General features: G+C 41.6%; 1 protein-coding gene across 4 annotated transcripts in view; it reads right to left on the bottom strand.

The window, feature by feature from the left end:
* Positions 1-24,275, bottom strand: part of LOC148025152 (Polynucleotide adenylyltransferase family protein) — a 183,795-nt gene that overhangs the window by 148,455 nt on the left and 11,065 nt on the right. For 3 of the 4 annotated variants that reach the window (XM_087694899.1, XM_087694902.1, XM_087694898.1), the window contains exon 2: positions 2,485-2,611. The exons of the other annotated variant lie outside the window; for it this stretch is intronic. In XM_087694899.1, coding sequence (XP_087551025.1) covers positions 2,485-2,611 — 127 coding nt within the window. The remainder of the gene's footprint in view (positions 1-2,484; positions 2,612-24,275) is intronic. 4 annotated transcript variants of the gene reach the window in all.

Below are 24,275 nucleotides of genomic sequence, written 5' to 3'. Positions count from 1 at the left end.
TGCTTTCTTTCCTTTTAATAATGATGATGAGGATTGTGAGATGGCACAGAGGTATGAGGAGTTGCACACATTATGCATCACACAATGGAATAGTTATTATTCTCCTCTGTATGCAGCTGCGTTTGTGTTGGATCTTGAGTTTCAAGAGAGTCGTCAAAATAGGGATAATGAGATTGTAGTTGGTTGGATAACAATCTTAAGGAAGATGGTCCCTGACTCTGACAAGAGACACAATATCAGAGACATTCTTGCAAGGTGCAAATCTCATCGTGGCATATATGGTGGTGAGGATGCACGGGATGGCATGCATAGAGTTGGGGCTACTTTATGGTGGGAGGCCTATGGAGCCGAGGGGCCTAAGTTGCAAGCATTGGCTATCCATAGCGATAGAGAATCAGGAAACAGAAAACCAGAGAATTGCCAGACCTCAATTATCCATTGATTCATTTGTCTTTCTTTATGACAAACTAGCTACTAGGAGATATAAACAGTATTCATATCTCATGCCATTTTAAGGCACTTCACACCCACATTGACCTACTAAGGTAATCCACGCGGTAACAAGGACAAAACGACCACCAGTGACCTAGACCTGCACACAGCTCCTAATGTCCCTCGATGACTTTATGTAGGGCTCAAAATCATGAGATGACCATAACCGCTAAGATGGAGGGTCAACCACTAACATGGAGACCCTCGATCTTCACAATGGCCTCCACCAGCCTCCTCCGCTCATACTTTCCCCATAGACTTTTTGAGGGTCTGGCAGTAGCACCATCTGTGGTCCCCATCCTGTAATGTGAAAAACAAGCCATGGTGGCCCCAAAAGTGGAGAAATAGCACTCACAGCTCATCAGTGGTAGAAGCCCCCAAAAATTTGCCCCCACCGCCCATGTCGTGAGCAGATCGTAGAAGACTAGAGATCCGCTGGGGTCTTTCCATTTGAACACTAGCTCACAACATTCCTTCCAGATATGCCATCTTGTACAGTCCCCCTATAAGTTCCCAAACACCTGACCTCCATGTTGGGGGTTCTAGTATGTGTTGGGGGAAGGCCCCATGGCTACCACAAGAATAGGATCTACCCTTGATGATGTAGATAGTAGATCCACGATCTTTGCCTTGTAGAGTAGGTGCTGTCCTTGTCTAGCTCTTCAGTACAAGGCGCCCCATGCAACACACCCTATGCTTGGCTTTGCCTAGAATGAAATCCTACAAACTCTTTTCCACACCAATTGGGCTGCTTGACAAGACCAAAAGCATTGCTTTGGGATCTCCAAGCATTGGTATGACCAAGGGTGACATGACTTCTTTTGCTACATCTATGCTACCTAGCTCCTCACACTAAGTCCGCTATAAGCCATTAGCCAAAGAAATAAAAGAGTGCCTCCTCAGTCGCCAAATGTCCTAGAAGAGCTACGAGTGCTCATTTTAAAGGCCATTAAATGCTTTGCTCTGCCTAGTGTTGGCTACTATAGTACAAATAGACTCTATCCCATTGCTCTTTGCCAAAAGAAGAATCAAATTTGTTGCAGGTTAACTAAACCAAAACCACTAACTTAGATAAGCATTATACTCTTGCATAATGTGCATCACATTGTTGTGAAAGGCATCCATCATAGCATTATATCCCTCCTCACCATTCTTGACACACACTACAAAATCAGAAATGCGAGCATGACCTAGCTTTCTACCACAAAATCGCACCAAATGATCATCTCTTGCTACCCACCAAATCATCCTTTTTACCACAGTCTCATCTTCTACAATAATGACTAGTATACTTCCCATAGAAGCCCATTCTTTATCATGTGATGAGTATAGATTTTTGCCACATGCTTGAATATGTCATCTCCAAGAGCCGAGCAATAGTAAAGAGTTTTGAGACTGACAAGTTGGCCAAAACCACTCCCCAAGATCCCAATTCAACTCATCCAATGCTTATCCCTCTCGAATCCATCAGCCTCCACTTGTGGATGTCTTGCTAGTTGGATCCAAGGTTTGAGCCTTCCTCTTGCCCATCCTCCTTCATGAGAGGTTAGGAAAAGGTGGAATGCCTTTGCCCTTTCTCCATTAGTAGTCTGCCATCCTCCTATATAGTGAAAAGATACATCTGGAGGGTCATCATTGAAGTAAAATACTACCCAAAGTGTGACCTTTGTGGGAGAGAATTGAGCTGCCCACCTCCTCCCTACTCTCACTAGACTTTTGTGGAAGTGGCAATGAATCAAGTGTATGTCGATCTCCAAAGTGTTTTGACATTGACTTCACATATTACCTTTAATAGGGTCGAAAGAAGAAGTTGAAATCTCCAATAAAAGAGCATTACACCCAATAGACATGCCGCAATCAAAATATAGAACCTCAAAGAAAACACCTCATTCTTGAAGAAGAATCTTGTTGCTAACATTAGCACTCACAAAGTTTTGAGTGTTTGTCAAAAGAATGAAAGACTATTAGCAAATCAATGAGAGAAGTTAATACCTTCCCCAATGGAAGATTGCAAAATCGAGGAAGCAATGTGGAAAAGATCGTCAGCACCATTTTCCTCAAAAAGTTGAGCTGCTTCATGTTCCTCATGAAAGATGCTCACACATTGAGATGTTGAGGCCTACAATTGCAATATTACCTTCTCATAAATTATATACAAGAATAAGAATCTATATCACCAAATCCTAACTTTTGTTGAAATCTATAGAGTGAATGTATCTTTCTATAAGACTTACAATTGTAAAAGACCAACAAGGTTAACAAGGAAAAATTAAAGCACAACTGTATAACAAAAATACTAGTGGTACAGTCTTACCAATAACTCAACCAGCATAATAAGCATGCAAATGAGGCAAATACAAGCTTGAGATAGTACTCGATGTTTTGGACAAAATGAGTAGTCTTTCAACATTTGTTACATATTTTCAAGTATTATTGAACCTACAATTCATCGCTTTAACCTATTTGCCCCTTAAAAGCAATTATGTTAGTTGTGCTATAAGAATAAGTATCAAGGAGATGTGATTTATCTCTAGCTCTTTGGACCGGTCAATGATACTTGTGTTGGACACAAGCAAGTCCATAAGTGGTTAAGGTTCTGTCTGTGCAAAATGAATTAATTGATGTGTAAGTTTGTGCATGCATTTAATCAATTCATGCTAAATGAACCTTACTTAGAAAGTTTTACTAAAGTTTCATTAAACTTTGGGCATGGACCAAAGTTATGGGCCACACCACTTACATTTAATAAAGTAATGACTAAATAATTGCATTTTAATGTTACATTTAATTACCTAATGGCAAGCAAGAAAAGTAAGAGAAACACATGAAAGGCCAAAGAATACAGCTTTTCCACTATGAAAAGTATTACATCCTTGGACATACAAGACGGATGCCCACAACATTAGTCACAACCTTGTGTCGTGCGTGACTTGGTGCGAATGCACTAAGGGCACTTTAGGGTTAGGGCCCACAAATAGAACTCAAGGCCCATTTATCCAGATTCATTGTGATCACTACGCTCAGACTCTTAACCCAATGGTTGTCCGTATGGGATGCCAACTCTTGTAAAGCACAATAGGATGAGAAATAGACGTCATCTCATCCTACACCCATCATCTTCTTAAGACAGACAACATGTTCCACTAAGAGACTTTTAGGGAGCAGATCTGTAGGATTCTCATCAGTTAACTTGACAAGCTCAGCAGATTTGTCCTCTGCCACCTTCCCAATGAAGTAATAGTACACCTCAATGTGCTTCGTCTTCGCATGGAAGACCGGATTCTTAGCCAATTGAATAACACTCATCGTATCCGAATACATTATAAGAGTAATAGTAATACAAAGGTCTAGACATAGGGCCTTCTTACAAGCCTCAAAGTGGCTATAACATACTCTATCTTAGTAGTAGATACGACCGTGCATTATGCACCCTGGACATCTAAGAAACCACACGACCTCATCATTGTACCCAAGAACGTCGTGCTCACTCTCCTCTCTACTCTGCACTCTCTCTCTCTATCTCTCTACTATGAGAAAGCATTGCGTGTCTCGATCCTTGCGCTCTTTGTCTTAGCAAATTGGTATCACAACAGGCAAGGAGTGAACGCTTCTCGAGACGTCAGGCGTGAGCTAGGTGAGAAGGCGACAATTGCTGTTGGATAGCAGGCAGGCGTAACCAGCATCCGACAGGATCAATCAGCACAGCAGGCACGACCAGCAGAAGGTGACGGGCAGCAATCGACAGGTCCGTTGAGGGCGATAGGGCAAGCGCTACAAGTAACCAAGACGCAACGCGCTGGTGGCAGGCAGGCAGAGGCGACGACATGCAGGCAAGGACGGGTCCAGCACATGGCGGCCACCAGCTGCACGGGCGCATCCCAAATCTAGGTCAATGAACTCCCCCCCCCCCTTCACATCTTTTTTTTTTAAATCCCTTTTGCCCCTCTTTCCTAACAAGGGTTCACGCGCATAAGCACAGAGTTCAAATTTGTGCAATCTTGGCCCGAAAATTTGGGGCTTTTCCCAAATTTGGGGATTTGATGCAGAACAAGACCATTTGTCTCAAAAATAGCAAGAATTTGTGACATTTTGCCTCCAACATTTGGGGTTTTTCATGTACATACAATAATTGGGCTGAAATTTACCCAATTTCTCGACTTTGATGCACATTGAACCCCGTGCAATTTGGGGCTTTTGCTGTTTGGGTGAAATTTGTGCGCCATTTGGTCATTTTATGGACATGCGGGTTTAATTCCATGCAATTTGGACATCTAACACTTGGAAAATTTGGGGGTTTTGCTGAAATTGCTCTATTTTGGCAAAATTGACCTATTCTATGTATGTCAGAGACAGTGCAAATGTATGGTTGATGCTTTGAGCACAAAAATTTTTGGGGCTTTTGACCATGCGTGTCAAATTTTGTGCCCGTGGGTGCATGTATAACAGAAATTGCAGCTAAAATTTGGGACTTCTCATGTAATGTGATGTATTTGTCCTTGGAACAGTTGTAATCAGTTGTGGAGTGCTGTAGCACAAGGTTTAGTGCTTCTGAAAATTTATTTGCAGGTCTGAAATTTCTGCTTTTACGTGGTCATTTATTGCTGGTTGGTACTTTTGTACCTTGGTCACTTGTGTGACAGTTTGGGCTTGCAATTTGCTGAATATTTTGGTCACATTTGGGCTGAAAATCATGGCTGGCAGCAATGACAACAGTCATCTCATGCACATTAAGAAACTTGAAGGAGCACATAATTTTGCAGTCTGGCAAAGCCGATTAAGACCAAAGGGGCAAAGCCCGCAGATATGGAGCAAGAAGACTGGGATGAGTTAAATGAGCTTGCACGCTCAACCATTGAGCTATCCATTTCTGATGCCTTGTTGTTTAACATTGAAGGTTTGGATTCTGCCTATGCTATTTGGACTCGACTGGAAGAACTATATGGACAAAAGAGTGCTGCAAGCAAAGTTTATTGGCTGAAAAATCTTATGGATTTGCGTATAAAAGAGGGTACAACAATGTCTACTCACTTGAGTGAGTTTAACTCCAATTTCAGCCAGCTGGTTGCCTTGAAGTTCATGATTGATGAAGAATTTAAGGCCACGTTCTTGCTTTGCACTCTGCCAAAGAGTTGGGATACATTCAAGACTACTATGAGCAATTCTAATGCGATCCTTTTGTATGCTGATGTAGAGAGTGCTCTACTCATGGAAGAAATGAATCGACAGAACAATGCATCCAGTAAGTCTTCCAGTGCTTTACATACTAGAGGCAGATCATAGCAGAAAGGCAAATCTGATACCAAGGGACGCAGTAAATCACGTGGTAAGGATATTGGTGATTAGATCACCAAGTGGGATACAGCTCTTGCAGAGGCAGTATGGATTGGACATGCTGTCCAAATATGGGATGACAGGCTGTAAGCCTATTTCAATTCCTTTGGAGCAGAATATGAAGCTGAGCGCAGATGCAGGTGAGCTTCTGGAAGACCCTACTATGTACAGACTCATAGCAAGAAGTTTGATTTATATGACTATTACCAGGCCAGATTTGAGCTATTATGTTGAATACCATCATTGTGGCAAGAAGGGTTACTTTAAACATGACTGCTACAAGTGGAAGAAAGAGAAAGGAAAGGGCAAGAAGATAGATGATAGCAAGGAAGAGAAGAAAGAGAGTCATCCTGAAAAGAGCAATGTCAAAATCAAAGAGGTGAATGTAGTCACTCATGACAGTGACAGTGGCAATGACATACTCTTTGTCTCTTCACACTTTAGTACACATGCTTTACTTGCGGATACGGATGATGGCATGCATACTTGAATTCTCGATTCAGGTGCTTCCTTTCACGTCACCCCTCATTGTGAGTGGTTCTCAGACTATACAGGGGGTCGACATGGTGTTGTCCATCTTGGGGACAACTATAAATGTGATATTGCAGGTATAGGCAGTGTGCAGCTGCAGTTTCAACATGATTCTGCCTTCACACTTCAGCATGTACAACATGTACCTCAGCTCAAGAAGAGCTTGATTAGCACAGGATAACTAGATGACAATGGATTTCATACCACCTTTGGTGATGGGAAATGGAAGATTTGTAAAGGATCTAGAGTGATTGCCAGAGGTTGTAAAAGTGATATCTTGTATCCTCTCCATGTATCTACTGTGAGTGATCATGTTGTTGCCGTGACAGAGCAACCAAGTGTTTCTTTGTAGCATGGCCGGTTGGAACACATGAGTCAAATTGGAATGAAAGTGCTTTCTCGTTTGGGTTACTTGCCTTGTCTTCATTATGCTGATTTTGAGCATTGTGTTCATTGTGTTTATGGTAAACATACACAGATGTCTCATAAGAAGTCTCTTTCGCTGAAATCTTCTCCTCTAGAGTTAGTACATTCCAATGTATGTCAAATGCCAAAGTTATCTTTAGGGGGAAAGAAATACTTTGTCACCTTTGTCGATGATGCTACCCGAAAGATATAGGTTTATCCTATTCGTAGCAAGGATGAAGTGCTTGACAAGTGTAAAAAATTCTTGGCATTGGGACACTTAAGTGTCTTCGCTCGAACAATGGTGGGGAATATGTGTCCAAGGCCTTTCACGCATTTTATGACGGCAAAGGGATAAAGAGAGAGCTCACTGCCCCTCATAATCCACCCCAAAGTGGAGTTGCAAAGCGTATAAATCGGACCATACAAGATAAGGTCCGTACGATGCTATCTCATGCTGCTTTACCTCATGGTTTTTGTACAGAGTCTGTTATGATAGCCGTACACTTGATTAATCTGTCACCAAACGGGTCTTTTGTTTAAAGGGAAGGGGGGGGAGGGGGGGTGTTCCCCAAGAAGCATGGTCGAGCAAGCCACCTTTATATGCACACTTGAAAGTGTTTTCCTGTGAAGCATTTATGCACATACGTAAGGAAAAGCGTAGCAAACTTGAGCCAATGTCCTGTAAATATATTTTTCTAGGATATAGTGATGAAGGTGAAATAGGGTATAGATTATGGGATCTCGAGAAAAGGAAAGTAATACACAGCAATGATGTTATCTTCCGAGAAGATCACATGCATAAACAGCCTGAAAAGACTGAGGAAGTCCCTAGGGTTGTATTCCGGGAGGAAATACCTTTTGGACAACAAAATGTGCCCATTGTACAGCAGCAAATACCTACTATAAATGAACCTATAAATGCAGAAAATAATGTTGGAAATGATCAGCCAGCTATTGCCCATAATGATGAGCCACTGGATGTACAGGAACAACCAGGACAGTAAGCTGTTCATGCTGATTTGCACGGTGAAATGCCAAGACAGCAAGCTGAAAATGAAAATTTGTAGAAATAGCCAGCAAATAATGATCATTGGATTAGGAGATCGTCTAGGGCTACTAGACAACCTGATAGATTTGTTCATGGTGCAAACAATGTGGCTAATGATGTCATGTTGACAGATTGTGGTGAACCGTCTTGCTTTAAGGAAGCAATGGACAGACAGGACAGCAAGAAATGGTATAAAGCCATGTTGCCAGAAATGGAATCTCTTGAGAAAAATGACACTTGGGACTTGGTGTGGTCGCCTAAAGGGCAGAAAACCCTTCCATGCAAATGGACAGATTGTTGACAGATTGTGGTGAACCATCTTGCTTTAAGGAAGCAATGGACAGACAGGACAGCAAGAAATGGTATAAAGCCATGTTGTCAGAAATGGAATCTCTTGAGAAAAATGACACTTGGGACTTGGTGTGGTCGCCTAAAGGGCAGAAAACCCTTCCATGCAAATGGGTTTACAAGACGACGGTCACTTCTAGTTCCTCACCAAAGTAGAAAGCAAGATTGGTTGCAAAGGGATACAAGCAAGAACATCGAATTGACTTTGATGAGATATTCTCTCTTGTAGTCAAGATGACTAGATTGAGAACCATTTTGGGCTTGGTTGCAGCTGAAGATAGGGAGCTCATATAGATGGATGTAAAGACTGCATTCTTACATGGTGATCTGCATGAAGACATATATATGCAGCAACCTGAAGGGTTTGTGCCAAAAGGGAAAGAGAAGATGGTATGTAAACTCAAAAGGAGTTTGTATGGGCTGAAACAAGCACCAAGAGAATGCTATCTTAAGTTTGATACATTTATGCAGTCTCAAGGTTTTCATAAAAGTCAAGTGGATCATTGCTTGTACACCAAGAAGGCCGCAGATGGCAGCTTGATTATCTTGGTCCTGTATGTTGATGGCATGCTAATTGCTGGCAAGGATACTCATGCCTTGGACTCACTGATGCAAAGTCTTCATGGCAGCTTTGACATGAAGGATCTTGGCGATGCAAATCACATTCTAGGCATGCGAATACTCAAAGATAGGTCAAAAGGATTACTCTATCTATCTCAGCACGAGTATATCTTCAAGATTTTGCAGCATTTCAAAATGGAGGAGGAAAAAACAATTGGGGTTCCATTGCCTCCATATGTGAAACTCAATGCAGAGGACAGCCCTACATCGGATGATGAGAAGGCTGAAATAGCCAAGATACCATATGCTTCAGCTATTGGCAGTTTGATGTATACCATGGTTGCTACACGTCCTGACATTGCCTTTGCAGTGGGAGTGGTTGGCAGATACATGGCAAACCCTGGTAAAAAGCATTGGGAAGCAGTGAAAGGTATTATGAGATACCTTAAAGGCACAAAGGATTTGTGCATTTGCTTTGGAAAGCAGAAGGCATCTGTTGTTGGCTTTACGGATGCAGACTGTGCCGGTCATGCGGATTGTAAAAAGCTCACTTCTGGGTATGTGTTTATCTTCACACGAGAAGCAGTCTCTTGGATCTCCAAGCTACAAAAGTGTGTTGCATTGTCTACTACAAAGGCAAAGTATGTGGCTGCCACTGAGGCATGCAAGGAGGCTTTATGGCTTTCACGTCTGGTGGGAGAGCTTGGCATTACAAAGTTACCTATTCTCCATTGTGATAGTCAGAGTACTATCATGCTAGCACGGAATCCCGTCTTTCATGCAAAAACGAAGCACATACAAGTGAAGTACCACTTCATTAGAGATGTACTTGACAGGAAGAGCATTGAGCTTGTCAAAGTGCATACTGATAATAATCCTGCAGATCTTCTCATGAAGGGTCTTCCAGCACAGTAGTTTGCTCATTGCCGACATATGATGGGAGTTGGATAGATATATGTATTTCAGCTTTGTACATACCTAGACTTAGCTGATTCTTTTCTCCCCTTAAGGCACATTGCCTTTAGGTGGAAGGTTGTTGGGAATAAAGGGCCATCGTGCCTTTTATATGTGCACAGGTGTGAACACACCCTTAGTACATTTGTACTTTCATATATATATATATATATATATATATATGTATATATATATATATATATATGTATATATATATATATATATGTATATATGTATATATATATATATATATATATATATGTATATATGTATATATATATATGTATATATATATATATATATATATATATATATATATATATATATATATATATATATATATATATAAACCTAAAGAGATACACTCGTCATTGTACCCAAGAATGTCGTGCTCACTCTCCTCTCTACTCTACACTCTCTCTCTGCTTCTCTACTGTGAGAAAGCTTTGCATGTCTCGATCCTCGCGCTCTTTGTCTTATCACCACGCTTGATAGGTCCCCTTTTGTTTACAACAGGGCAATACAAGGCATCACTAACAAGAGGGGTGAACATGGAAGGCACATGTTGCAAGTGGTGGATACAATGAAAAGTTGTTTTTGTTCGATACTCCTGCTCTGGATGGTATAAAAGATTTTGGTGTAAGTTTCTTGGACGTGTGTCGGCAATCAACTCCCACGAAGCTACCACTCGATGGCCATGGCAAGCCATCATTAAGCATCGATAGACTCTCCACACAACTAATCATTAAAAGTTTTACCTTTCTTAATTTTTTTGTGGTTAAGATAAAGAAAGTGAAGAATGTCATGTCAAGCACAAGGACAACTGATGTTGATGGATAGAGAGAGGGGGAGAGAGAGAGAGAGAGAGATTGCTTTAATTGTGGCAGATTTGACTCTGTTGAGAAGCTTGGATACCAAGCAACTAAAGCTAGCAAGCAAGCAGGTTGTTGCACAGGACCATGTCTAGTCAACATGGTGATCACAAGTTGTTACTAGCAAAATTTTAACCACTATCAGAAATTCTATACAAAAGGACAAAATAGAAAGGATAAAATAGCTTACACAATACTACCAGTAGTACAAATGGAGATAATAAAAGAACCCAAATTAAAAATCTGACAACACCAAGCCCTATGAGTTGGCCCACAATATTCATTAACTTATGAATGCTCGTCAAATCTCATTCCAATCAGGAAAAACCAAATGGAGGGTATTGACAACTATACCCAAGAGATCAAAGCTGACCCTTATGCCAATCATTATGCAAGGCAGATAAGCAGTGTGACACCAAGCATTTGGCGAGCAGCTACAATGGCAAACATCATCATCTCTTCTCACCATCATGGCCTCTCACAACACACCTCTATGAAGAAAATACCCTAACACAAAAACACAAATAACACCGTACAACAAATCACGAACTGATAGAAGAACACAATTAGGGTTAGGGTAACTCGAAGACAATGAACACAGAGAATGAATGAAGTGATATGACTACTGAATATACAATCCTCATGCAACAAACACACTATGCAGTGAATGGATATTGTACCTCAAACTCCTGTATCTCGAGGATTACGGCACGGGTAATGAGCTGGAGAGTGTGTCGTACTCCAAACCGATCCTGAATCGCCAACGAGGCAACCTCCGGATGTTGAACACTAGCAAATGCAGCCAAGGAAGGCCGAATCTGATGCACGCGGCGGTGCAGGAGAGAGAGAGACTAAAAATGCAAGTGAAGAGAGAGAAAACAGTGAATGCAAGCTGCAAGAGGGAGAAAACAGTAAACACAAGCTAGGATGAGAGAGAAAACAGCAAACGCAAGCTACAAGAGAGAGAAAATAGCAACGACAGGCTGAGGAGATGATGGCGACAGCTGGAAAAGGGAAAATCTGCAACGTGGCAGCTAGGGCCTGCAAACACAGCAGTATGCTAACGTGGCAGGCTGTACAACAACTAGATGACAAAAGCAACAGTCGCCTGGCTCAAAACAACAGCAAACTGATGATGGAGGGCTGGAAACATGCGCTAGATGAGTGGAGACTACAATGGACAGCTTGGACTGTAATGTCCTCCGCGAACGGAGTGTGGACAGCAAGCTGAAAACACTTGAAACCTGGAAAAACAAGATTAGGGCTGAATGGAGGACAACATACCTATTTAGAGAAAGTTTGGACCCTCCCAAGTGGATTTGTGCTTATGGGATAGAGACACTTTCTAGGAACGCATTTCTTTTGAATAAACAAGGTTTCTTCCTTAATTGAGCATATTTTGGAGGCTGTTTAAGTGAAGTTAATGCATTTTTAGCTCAACTCCCCCTCTCAGGCCCAACTACAGTGGCACGAGAAGTAGGCCAGTCAATCCCTTTTTTCTTTATCATTTACCCCAAGGCATGCCACCCCAAAGCAGTCAAAGCATCAAACAAAGGATGCGAGTCAGCTGCCCAGTGGCCTACTAAGACTACAGAGGCGATGGTTATCTTACCAAAGGAGCCCAAATGATCACCCCAAAGAGGCCAGGACATCGGACAAAGGGTGCATGTCGACGGCCCAGTGGCCTACCAAGTCCTGCAAAGGCGGATGAAAACAGCTATGGACTTTTTTTTAAGGGCATTGTAGTTTTGATAGATTTAACATTAAGTGAGGGTTTCAAATCCATTTTCGTCCTATTGAATATCCGTGCCCCAAACAAGAGAGTAATAAGGGATGGTCCAAACCCAAGACCTTCATAAAACAAGCATACTATCCCTATCATTACTTGATATTGGGGAAAAAGAAAAATGGCTAAGGTGTGGGTCGCACAAATATAGCAAAGATGTGAAGCAAGCGAGACAAGCAAAGCAAGCAAGCAAGCTAGGGAGGACTGCCTTGGAGACTGTCATTTGCACTGCCACGAATATAATGGATCCAAAGTCAATCACTCCAAAAGACCGAAAAGAGATCAATACACACAAATCCATTTTTACATGAACAGAATGCCAATACATGAGAAAATGCAAAGGGAGATGTAAGATGTCATGCTCACGCATACAACGGTGCCACTTAGACATTGCCTCCGCATGAAAATTGTTCACTTGCCCAAGTGCCCTTTTACAATCATGTCATCTTGACAGTGCGAATGAAGTTACAAATGTCCATAAGTACAATATAAAAGAATAAATGAATGAATGAATATCTAAAAAATGTAATCATCATTGTCACTATCAAGAGAAGTAGCCATCCCCTCTCAAACTGGAAGAAACAGCAAAAGGGAAGCACCCTCTCCCCATCAATCTGAAGAAATAGGGGAGGGTGCACCCAAGCCAATGCTAGGTAGAAGGTACTGAAAAATCGGCCGGTTGACCGCTTTGGTCAAAATGTCTACAAAATTGTCTGATGAAGGCATAAACTCTAGGCGGATAGTGCCTAGCTCAATCTGCTCTTTGAAAAAGCATATCAGCTCAGGAAGAAGCACCGTATCCCATTCCCTCAATACTCTACACATAGAGATGAGACGCCTCTTAGATTGATTCATGTTGATCTTTGTAGGCCCACATACACTACCACCTTAAATTGCATGCTTTACTTCTTTTTTATAGTGGATGGTGATTTGAGATACATGTGGGTGTATTTTCTCAAGCATAAGTCTAATTCTTTCACATATTTCTCTGCTTGGGTACTGCTAGTTCATAACCAAACTAGTCATCATGTTGGTTGCATGAGGAGTGATAGTAGTGGTTAGTTCATCTCCTACGAGTTTTTCGAGTTTCTACAACAATATGGCATCTCTCGCCAGCTCACCTCTACCAACTCCCTCTCTCAGAGAAGTCCTAGAGTGTAGGAACCGTATTTTCATGGAAATGGCGCGCTCGATGTTGTTTGTAGCAGATCTCCCTAAGCACCCTTGGGTTGAGATTGCTAACATTGTGGTGTACATCCTCAATCGGTGCCCGACTACGGCTCTTCCTCAAAAGACCCCATACGAGGCATTCTTTGGCTCTCGGTCTATCATGTCCCACTTCAAAGTCTTCGGGTGTCATGCATACACAAAGGCACCTGATGATAAAATAGGAAAGCTCACTTCCCGCACTGATCTCCTTGCCTTTGTCGGATATTTCTCCAAAGCGAAAGCCTACCATTTGTTCGATCATCGAACGAACAAGGTGATTGTTAGCAGGGACGTCATCTTTGACGAGAGGGATTTCGTACAATCCTCTGCACCAGATTCCAATCCAATTCTTCCTTCCACATCATTGAAGATCGTGTCTCTTGGGCCTGGTTTACTACCCGCTCCTGATCTACCTGCAGATTCTTCCGCTTCCAGGCCTCCTCCGTGAGACCCATTACCTCATCGGTACTAGCAGACCATACGAGATTCAGGGATCTTACCACCATACTCCACTCCGGAGGGACCTAGAAGATCTATCCAACTTGCTTCTCAAGCATTATTTGCATCACTATTTACAGCTAATTACATAGTGCATTCTGAGCCAGATACATGATAGGAGGCTCTTTAGCACCCTCAATGGCGAGAAACCATGGAAAAGCAGCTAGAGAGTATTGACCGAAATGAGACTTGGACATTGGTGGATCGTCTGAGCCACAAGAAAGTCATTGAGTCAAAGTGGATTTTTAGGACCAAGCTAAAGGTTGATGGGACTTTAGACAAGTACAAGGCTCGCCTTGTTGTGCAAGGATTTCGACGGAACCATGGCATTGATTATGAAGAGACCTTTGCATCTAGTACGCAGTCGACATATTTTCGGTTATTACACGCGCTAGTCGCTCACCATGGTTCGCTGATAGATCAGATGGATGTCAAGAGTGCCTTCTTGAATGCTTATCTTGAGGAGGAAGTCTATGTGAAGTAGCCATCAAGATTTGCTTCTGCGAACCCGAGGGATAAGGTATTCCACTTGCAAAAAGCTCTTTATGGGTTGAAGCAAGCACCATGGTCTTGGTTCCATAGGATGGACAAGTTCTTAGAAACTCACGGATATCATTCTACTCCTTATAACCTGAACTTATATGTTCGATCTACTACAGAGGGAGTTAGCTATATCCTGCTGTATGTTGATGACTTACTCATCACATGCTCAAATTTTAATGCCATAGCGAAAATCATGGCAAAGCTTAGTACTACATTTGAGATGACAGGCCTCGGTTTGTTGTCTTACTTCTTGGGGATGGAGGTAGTTCGATCTGGGATTGTATTTTTGTGTCATAGTAGAAGTATACTACATTTTCAATCAGTATTTCACAACACCTAAGATGTTATATCGGATTGCATATCTTCATGTGTTGCATTATTTATGGTGTACTTATTCTTATGGCCTCACTTATGGTTCTGGTTTATGTTTGCAAGGGTACACTGATTCTAATTGGGCAAGAGATCCTAGCACCTGGCGTCTCCATGGCGGCTACCTCTTCACCTTGGGCACAACTCCCATTTCTTAATCCGATCGTCGTAAGCAAGAGACAGTGGTGGCTTCCACAGGCGATGTTGTATATAGGGCTCTCTTCAATGGCACTATGAATGCCACCCACTTGAGAAGCTTACTAGCGGTGCTTTACTTCCCTTGTAACTCTCCCACCGTTGTCTATTGCGACAACTAGAGTGTCATTGCCCTTGGGGACAATCCGATCATCACACCACGAACACGGCATGTGGGAGTCCACTTCCACTAGACATCTTGAGCTAGCTTCAAGTGAGAAAGACCCTTAACCATCTCACGACAAGCGACTCATAAAGAGAGTCATAGCCAAGATGCCCTAGGCTAAAATGCTATAGACAATGTTTGTAGGCTCCCAAGATGCGGCTAATGCATGGAAGCTGTGGATCATGGAGCCCTCGGTTGTCGGCTCAGTAAGAAAATGGGTCATGTAGTATAGGCCATTAGGTTATGCCTCACCACGAGCAATCATTAAACCAGTCTAAGAGTCAAGGACCTTGACTGTGGTCGTTGTAAAGAAAACTACTCATCCCAACCAGCAAAGTTGTTGAAGAGATAACAAGTTCACCCCAAGCTGAGGGACATGATGTACATTCTCTAACGAAGACAAAGCCGGAACCTTGTCACTAGAAAAACTGACGCAACCTTAAGCCTGGATCTTGACTGACGAGTTGTTTCCTATACGGACCCGCCGGGCTGCAAGGGCTCAAGTACGGAAGATGTCCTCTATAGGAGTCATGTAATGTGTAGCTTCACTGTCCACAATCCAAACAAGTGCAGGTGTGCTTGGCTGTGACGAGTGGACTTCTATGGTAACCTCGTCATCAGGAGGCAACTCACACGTGTGAACAAGACTTTCATCAGATGTCTCTACAAAGAAAATGTGGGCCTCTACAGACCAGTCAGACAAGCCCTTTGGAGTTAAAACGTTGTCAACTGAGATGATTGACCGGTAGTAGTGTGAGTATGATCTTTCCACTGCCCCTTGCCATCACCCTGCCTTCCCTAAGGGGGGTTGCCCGACTAAGGGGTGAGAGTCTGTGACTTGGATTTTGTTGTTGTGCCTCTTGCCTTTGATCGACACTCGTCGTCAAAATGGCCAACCTTTTGACAATGTTGCCAATACCTATTCTTCTTAGGTACATTCTATCACCTGCATTTGAGTTGAGACTAGGAGTTTCCTTATGATTGCCCTGCTTGGTTTTTATTTTGATTTTGATTTTAATTTGAAGTTTGATTTTGTTTACCCTTTCCTTGTTGCTCCTTCTAAGAATGAGTAACAAGAGTCCCCCTCTAAGGGATTATTTATATAAAACTCATCGAACAACCGTGTATAACACAATAACTAACACTCAAATTCATAGAATGTGAATAAATTGGGCACAAAAACCACTTGATGCACAAAATTGATGTATTTACACAATAGCTTGTTAAGAAACAATGTGACCTAATCGTCAAAGAACTTAGGAGTCCCTGTAGTGGAGAATTCAGTAAGGAGATGCCGATACTCAACCAACTTGACTTTCAAGTCATCACGATCAAAGATTTTGAAGTTCTAAAGCTCATAGTCAAGATTGATTCGACAGGTCCTATCCCAAGTCATATAGTGATCAATCAAGTGCGCCTATCGCTCTAATGCTAAGTCAAAATGTTGAAGCTAAGAATGAAACTCAAGCAATAAGCCCTACATCAGCTCGACAACATCAAAGGTATTCTTAGCATTCCATAAGCGAACGACCTCGTATGGAACAAGTGTGGGATCGGATTGGGGTTCCAAGCCCTGTACAAGATTCCTTTGATGGTCCTTTTCCACCTCTTTGTGCATGCAACATGGAAAGGGATGGTGCACTATATAAACAATCTCGTGATCTCACAAATAGCCTCTTCCTTTGCTTGTTTTTGAAGGGCTTCTGTAATAGTTGCCCTTCCCAACGGTCCCCTTGTTGCCCTAGTGGTATATGCACCTGCGGACGAGCTACTACCAACTTGCGTACCCCTAAGATGCAACAAAGTGTCTGTGAAGCAACTGGACCCTCAATTGATGCACTTGCACTTGCTTGAGTTGCCTCTGCATTTGCATACATAGAGATGTTGGCACTAGTAGAAGCACCATCTATGCACATACTACTCTTGTTTGGGGCACTATCACCTATGGTAGGAGATGGAACCATAGGACATGCACTTTGTCACAATCCGCAGAGTATCATCCTCATTTGCCACACTAACAACAAGCTGTTGCCACCTCCAATGCTCTAAACCAGCAAACACATCATCAAGCACATCAAGGCAATTATCAATATCCTTACGACTAACATGAGCAAGATTATCCTTCACTTGTGTAATGCTCTTTGTGTGTGACATGACAGTAGGTGCATTCCCACCTCTTTGAGCCACGACTAGCTCCATAGTTGCTAATGATGTGTGTGTGGCTCCAAAATGTATCCTTCACCATGGCGGTACCTTGCTGGAAATAGAGGAAACTTGTAGCAAAAGTGGGGAAACCAGTTCAAATGAGTGTGGACAGCAAATCATGAACAAAGGAGAGGGATTGCTCCCTGGAAATAGTGAAAAACTGCTGTAAATTTGAGGGGAAGGAGCTGCAAATAGTGTGGACAAGAAAGGAAAAGGATTGGGCAGTTGAAGGATGAGGGATGTATAGTTTCATGGCTGTAGACAGCAGTACATGTGAAAGAAGGAAGTAAACAGCAGCCAAGGAGAGTGATCAGCTGAGAAAGAGGGTGGAGAGTAGACGAAAACAGGTGGAATCAGCTTATAATGAGGCAGAACGAGGCACCTGTCTAAAAACTAGGTAAAAACCTTGCTCGTCTAAAACGTCTGTTCGGAAATGTGTTTTGAACCAAAATGTGTCGATTTCGAGCAACTTGAAACACTGCAGTATGCATTTGTATGAGATATTGTGATCATGCGAGTTTTGACACTGATACATGATACATCATAGTTGTATTTATTTTTCACGCACTGTTTATCGAGTACTCATTCGTCTTTTATATTGAGTTCTAAATTTGGATGAAAGTTTTTGAAACTCATGGATTATGATTTTACATCTATTTTTAGGAATATTTTAATATTAGGCACATATAAAGGGGTAATACCATTTATATGTTGAGCCTCTATACCAAAACACTTAAACTCCTCGACAATATATAGTATACATGAAACATTAGAAGATATTTGATAAGTATACATGATTTTGCCAAAGATTTAAGACAGTAAGACTTCTTTATATTGAGTTCTAAATGTTGATCTTGAAAGTTTTTGAAACTCATGGATTATGATTTTACAGTCTTACTGCCTTAAATTTTCGATAGAATCATGTATACTTGTCAAATCTCTTCTAATGTTACATATATATTGTAAATTGTCGAGGAGTTAAGTGTTTTGGTGTAGAGGCTCAACATATAAATGATATTACCTCTTTATATGTGTCTAATATTAAAATATTCCTAGAAATAGATGTAAAATCTGTTTCGTCATTTCGGCCTTAGGTCAAAACTCTATTTCATGACTTCGAAACGTGTTTTTGTTTCGTTGTTTTTGAAACCCCAGGCAACTATGCTGATGATGTCTTCTATACTAGTTTGCTTACTCAAGGTCATGTGAAACTTTGACATGGAAGGAGGTGGTTTCATTAGTGCTTGAACAAGAGGCTTGGCATTAAGAGAGTAGGGTAAAGAAGGATCTTCTAAGAAATGCTCACATTGCAAGCGAGACAATCATACATAGGATCAACACTAGTGCCCATACCACAAACTGGTACAGTCAACTTGTCATCGAGAATGATCGATCCCACTTCATCTTGGACGTCTTGCAACTATTCTCTATGTGGAGTTATATAGCTAGTGGCTTCAATATCCATCAATTAGGGCTTCGGATAAAGATGCCCTCAGCATCTTTTTCTCCTATGCATCAAAAAGAGTGACAAACATGGACTTTATGGCGATGGCTACAACTCTTGTAGTAGAGGTCATCATGTCCTTTGAGGGGCATAAATAGGGATGCTCCTTGTATTACTAAATCATAAGACCGCATGTTGATTGTGAGGTCCTTTACGTTCTAGATTTGGGGTTGAGACTTCTTTTTGTTTATGCGATTGCATAGCCAGGTATTGCGATTGTCTTTCCTAGTCAAGGTGTATGGGTGTTTGCTATATAAGCTCATGATCGCATAAATGACATTCTCTAAGCTCTATTGACATGATCCATACATCAACTTTGTGGGCATATATCCTGCCATAGCACTATGAGTAGTGCACTTAGTCCATAAAGTATATGGAAGTCACAGAGACCACTCTTGAATCTTTCCCTTGCATGCCTTTGCTAATACCTTGACAATGCGTGGGTGTTCCCTTTTTCTCTTTCCATTATCCTTAGGATTATACAATGACATCCTCTAATCTAAGTTGGGCCTTTAATGGCATGCTTGATAGGGCCATGTGCACTATGAGGCTTTATGATAGGTCAACTGTGTGCATAGGTTGAGGGATTATGAAATCTTGTAGTGCGCCTTCTAGCACCTTGACTTAGTTACATCCAAGGCAAGCATGATAAAGAAACTTTGCCATAGAAGGCTTTTTATTGAGCCATTAGTTAGGTGGAGTGTGCCACTATTGACACACCATTAAAGAATGATGTGGTAGAGCAACCAAATAAGACAATGTTGGAGATGACCCATTGGGTGGTTGAGCATTGTGGGCTATGTCAAGTTTCCTTTCCTTTAGATTGAGGTAGTGGCCATTGTAGTTCATACTTGCAATTGTTTTGCTACATCAACTTTTGTAGGCATGACTCCTTATGAAGTTTTCTTTTTGAGAAAGCCAATTGGTTGCTTACTTTTGAGTCTTTTGTTGTGATGCTTACTTGCATATCCCTAAGGAGAATGATAAGTTGCACATGTGACAAGCCATGTGCACTATGAGGCTTTATGATAGGTCAACTGCGTGCATAGGTTGAGGGATTATGAAATCTTGTAGTGTGCCTTCTAGCACCTTGACTTAGTTACATCCAAGGCAAGCATGATAAAGAAACTTTGCCATAGAAGGCTTTTTATTGAGCCATTAGTTAGATAGAGTGCACCACTATTGATATACCATCAAAGAATGATGTGGTAGAGCAACTAAATAAGACAATGTTGGAGATGACCCATTGGGTGGTTGAGCATTGTGGGCTATGCCAAGTTTCCTTTCCTTTGAGTTGAGGTAGTGGCCATCGTAGTTCATACTTGCAATGTGCACTATGAGGCTTTACGATAGGTCGATTGCGTGCATAGGTTGAGGGATTATGAAATCTTGCAGTGTGCCTTGCAGCACCTTGACTTAGTTACATCCAAGGCAAGCATGATAAATAAACTTTGCCATAGAAGGCTTTTTATTGAGCCATTAGTTAGGTGGAGTGCGCCACTATTGACACACCATCAAAGAATGATGTGGTAGAGCAACTAAATAAGACAATGTTGGAGATGACCCATTGGGTGGTTGAGCATTGTGGGCTGTCTCAAGTTTCCTTCCCTTTGGGTTGAAGTAGTGGCCATTGTAGTTCATACTTGCAATTGCTTTGCTACATCAACTTTTGTAGGCATGACTCCTTATGAAGTTTTCTTTTTGAGAAAGCCAATTGGTTGCTTACTTTTGAGTCTTTTGCTGTGATGCTTACTTGCACATCCCTAAGGAGAACGATAAGTTGCACATGTGACAAGCCTCACATGTGTGAAGATATTCTAGGGTTGGTCGCTCACTTTTGAGTCTATGGCCATGATGCTTACTTGCATGCTTCCAAGGAGAAGATGGAGAAGTCGCATGTCCAAGCTTCACACATGTGAAGATATTCTGGCAAAGAAAACACAACATATTGTTGAAGGCTTCATGGTACTATTGAATCATAAGATCTATATATTGGAGTTGATAAGCACGATTAGTAGCGGGTGCCGTGTAGAGCTGAAGCTTATGCACCAAATGAGAGAAAAGAAAATTATATGCAGAGCCAATGCCAATTGAAATTGTAAAAGATTGGCCACTAATATAATGGGATTAGAAGGTTCTCACTTGGCAAAACTTGCCCATACAAGTGGAAAAAACGTTTTTAGGGGCTGATAGAAGTCTATTTCAACCATTGTGAGAGAGAAGGAGATTGTTAGAGAGCAAGGAGAGGTTACCGATGTGATTTGTAGCCACCAAGGATCAGTCCTACAGTATGTGACAATAGTTTGGAGCCCTCCAGAAGCAAGTGCTAGCAGCCCAAGGTTCTTTTGGTGCAAATGACAGCATACATGAGGGGGCAATAGTCTTTTTGGTGGTCCTAAGTTGTAGATTACATCTTCCATGGTTGTTTGAGTATGGCAGTAGTAGCTTTTCAGCATTTTTGGCGATGAAACTCTGAATTTTCTCTCTCTACAGCATTCTCTCTCATCCCCCAGCCATCTCTCAAGTTATCTAAACATTTTTCAGCAGATTGAGCCATAAGAGAAAGAGATTTTAGTCAATCTCTGCTGTAAACCCTAATTTACAACAGAAATTAGGGTTTGACAGCCACCTTGTGATGCATGCTCAGAATTGATGGCCCAGGACTCGAATTCCTATGGTTGAAATTAAGAAATGTAAGGGAGATTCAATAAGCCAGCCAGCCAATATCAAATTTGGGGCTGTATTTGTCTTTCAAGGAGCAGGGTGAAGGTCAATCTTGAAGCACACCAAGGGGCAAATTGGTTTGGAGGCTTGTTGGTTAATTTTGATAGCAAAGAGGCCTTGGATTAGCAAAGGAGATTAGAGGATCCCAGTTGTACTCTTCCATTTGCAATATAAGATAAAGAAATACTGCAAGGGGTGCCAATTTTGGGGCCAACAGGGTGTCCAATGTCCAAGATTAAAGTGGTAAAAGTGTGTATTTTTCAGTTTACGTAAATTTTATGCTTGTTGTAATTAGTGCTTAATTAGGTTATGTACCACCCCTTCATGGAAGGCAAGCTGGTTTCACATCTCCATGAGGAAAATTTAAAAGTTTACTTGGAATTTTCATGTTGTTACTAAAGCTTTGGAGTTTATGGTCTTTGCCTTTTATTTTGGAGACACTCAAAACAACCATTCTTGTCACTATGAATCATTTTGCACTTGCCATTTTGTGCTTTCTATAAGTCTAGAGTAGACTAATTAGGAGGTTTTGTCATGGGGGACTTTCTTTGGATTTGAGCTCATGAAAGATCAATGGAAATTCCCTGTCGATTGGCCATCTTTACTCGTTCCCAAAGTATTGGGGATTGTCTTAGGCCTTGATCTTGTGAAAAAGATCCTCGAATTCTTGTGAGTATGCGTCCAATATCTTCTTGCCCATGCTTTTTAATTTGTGGACATTTAAAACAACAATTCTTGATATGATCCTTGCCAGATGATCCTTTTAGGCAATCCATGCAGTCTAAAAATTTTCTTCACAAAGATCCTTACAATATCTGAAGCCTTGTAGTTGGTCTTAACTAGCATAAGGTGAGCAATCTCGGTTAGCATATCCAGAATGACTAGGATCAATTTGTATCCTCCTTGGACACAGGGTAATCCAACTACAAAATCCATGCTAAAAATTTTCCACTTCATTTGTGGGATGTCAAATGGTTGGAGCTTCCCTGGCACCTTGACGTAATTAGCCATGACTTGTTGGTACCTTAGGCACTTAGTAACATATTTTTCCCTTGAGCTTTTTCCAATGAAAGCTTCTTCTTACAGTGTTGAGACTCCTTGCATAGCCCAAATATCTTGACAAAGGAGGCTCTTTTCACCTTTTTGCTTCCGTGAATCAAAAGTGTGCTATTTAGGAGTCAATATTGTGGGGGCTCTCTTTGGCTTTATGGAGGCTTGATGGAAATTGTGTGTTGATTGGCCCGATGGAAATTGTGTGTTGATTGGCCTTCTTTGCTTGCCACCAAAGTATTATCAAAGTTTTTGACATTCTTATATACATCCTCTAATGAATGAAGGGGGTTGGGCAGCTTCTTATTTGGTCCTCTAGCAACAATTCAAACACATGAAGAGGAGTGTTGGGAATTTTCTTAGGCTTCATCTTGCGAAGAAGGTCCTTGAATTGTTGTGAGTATGTGTCCAAGGACTTTTTGCCCATGTCAAGCTTAAATAACTTGCAGAAGTTCTCAGTGCAATTATCGATCTTGAATTACTTCTAGAAAATAGATTGAAACTTTGCCTATGATTTGGGCTTGGGATGTACCTTGCCCCCCAAGTGTATACTTTTTCTTGGAGTTTGGTTTGTATTTGTCCAATGCATTGTGTGTCATTGAATTGATACAAATCAGAATAGGCCATTCACTTGGCTAGCCATAAGTCGACGTGAGTCTTGTTTACATTTGTTCTTCTCTCCTTTGAAAGGATCTAGATGGAACTAAAGTGGTAATGTATCCATGTCCATAGTACAAGTGGAAAATGGAAAGTACGAAGCTCAGCAAGTTGCCATTAGATTTATTTGAGCAAAGCTTAGAGAGATGGCACAAGAGAAAAATCCTTATCGGATATGAGAAAATATTATCCTCTGGGATGACGCGCATGTGAGTGGTTGAGATGAGAAGTCATTGGGACATCCTCCATGTGTTGAGGGTGATGTGCAGTTGGAGCCTCGAGAAGCAGAGGTTGTTGAGCTAAAAATGCATTAGCTTCACTTAAACAGCCCCAAAACATGCTTCATTAAGAAAGAGACCTTGTTTATTTAAAAGAAATGCATTCCGAGAGAGTGTCTGTATCCCATAAGCACAAACCCACTTGGGAGGGCCCAAACTTTCCATAAATAGGTATGCTACCCTCCATTCAGCCCTAATCTCGTTTTTGCAGGTTTTAGGTGTTTCAGCTTACTGCCCACACCCCGTTCGTGAAGGATATCTCAGCTCAAGCTATCCATTGCGGTCTTCACTCATCTGGCGCTTGTTTCCAGCCCTCCTTTACCAGTTTGCTGTTGTTTCCAGCCAGATGACTGCTGCTTCCGTCATCCAGCTATCGTACAGCTTTCTACATCAGCATACTGTTGCATTTGCAGGCCCTAGCTGCCACCATGCAGATTTTCTCTCTCCTCTAGTTGTCGCCATCATCTCCTCAGCTTGTCGCCGCTGTTTTCTTTCTCTTGCAGTCTGCATTTATTGTTTTCTCTCTCCTAGCTTGCGTTTGCTGTT

The sequence above is a fragment of the Lygodium microphyllum genome, chromosome 15, assembly GCF_053477565.2.
Source record: "Lygodium microphyllum isolate KBCC chromosome 15, Lygodium_microphyllum_v1.1.10, whole genome shotgun sequence".
Taxonomy (NCBI): domain Eukaryota; kingdom Viridiplantae; phylum Streptophyta; class Polypodiopsida; order Schizaeales; family Lygodiaceae; genus Lygodium; species Lygodium microphyllum.
Note: the sequence above shows the minus strand (reverse complement) of the source record. Positions and strands in the feature narration are given on the sequence as shown.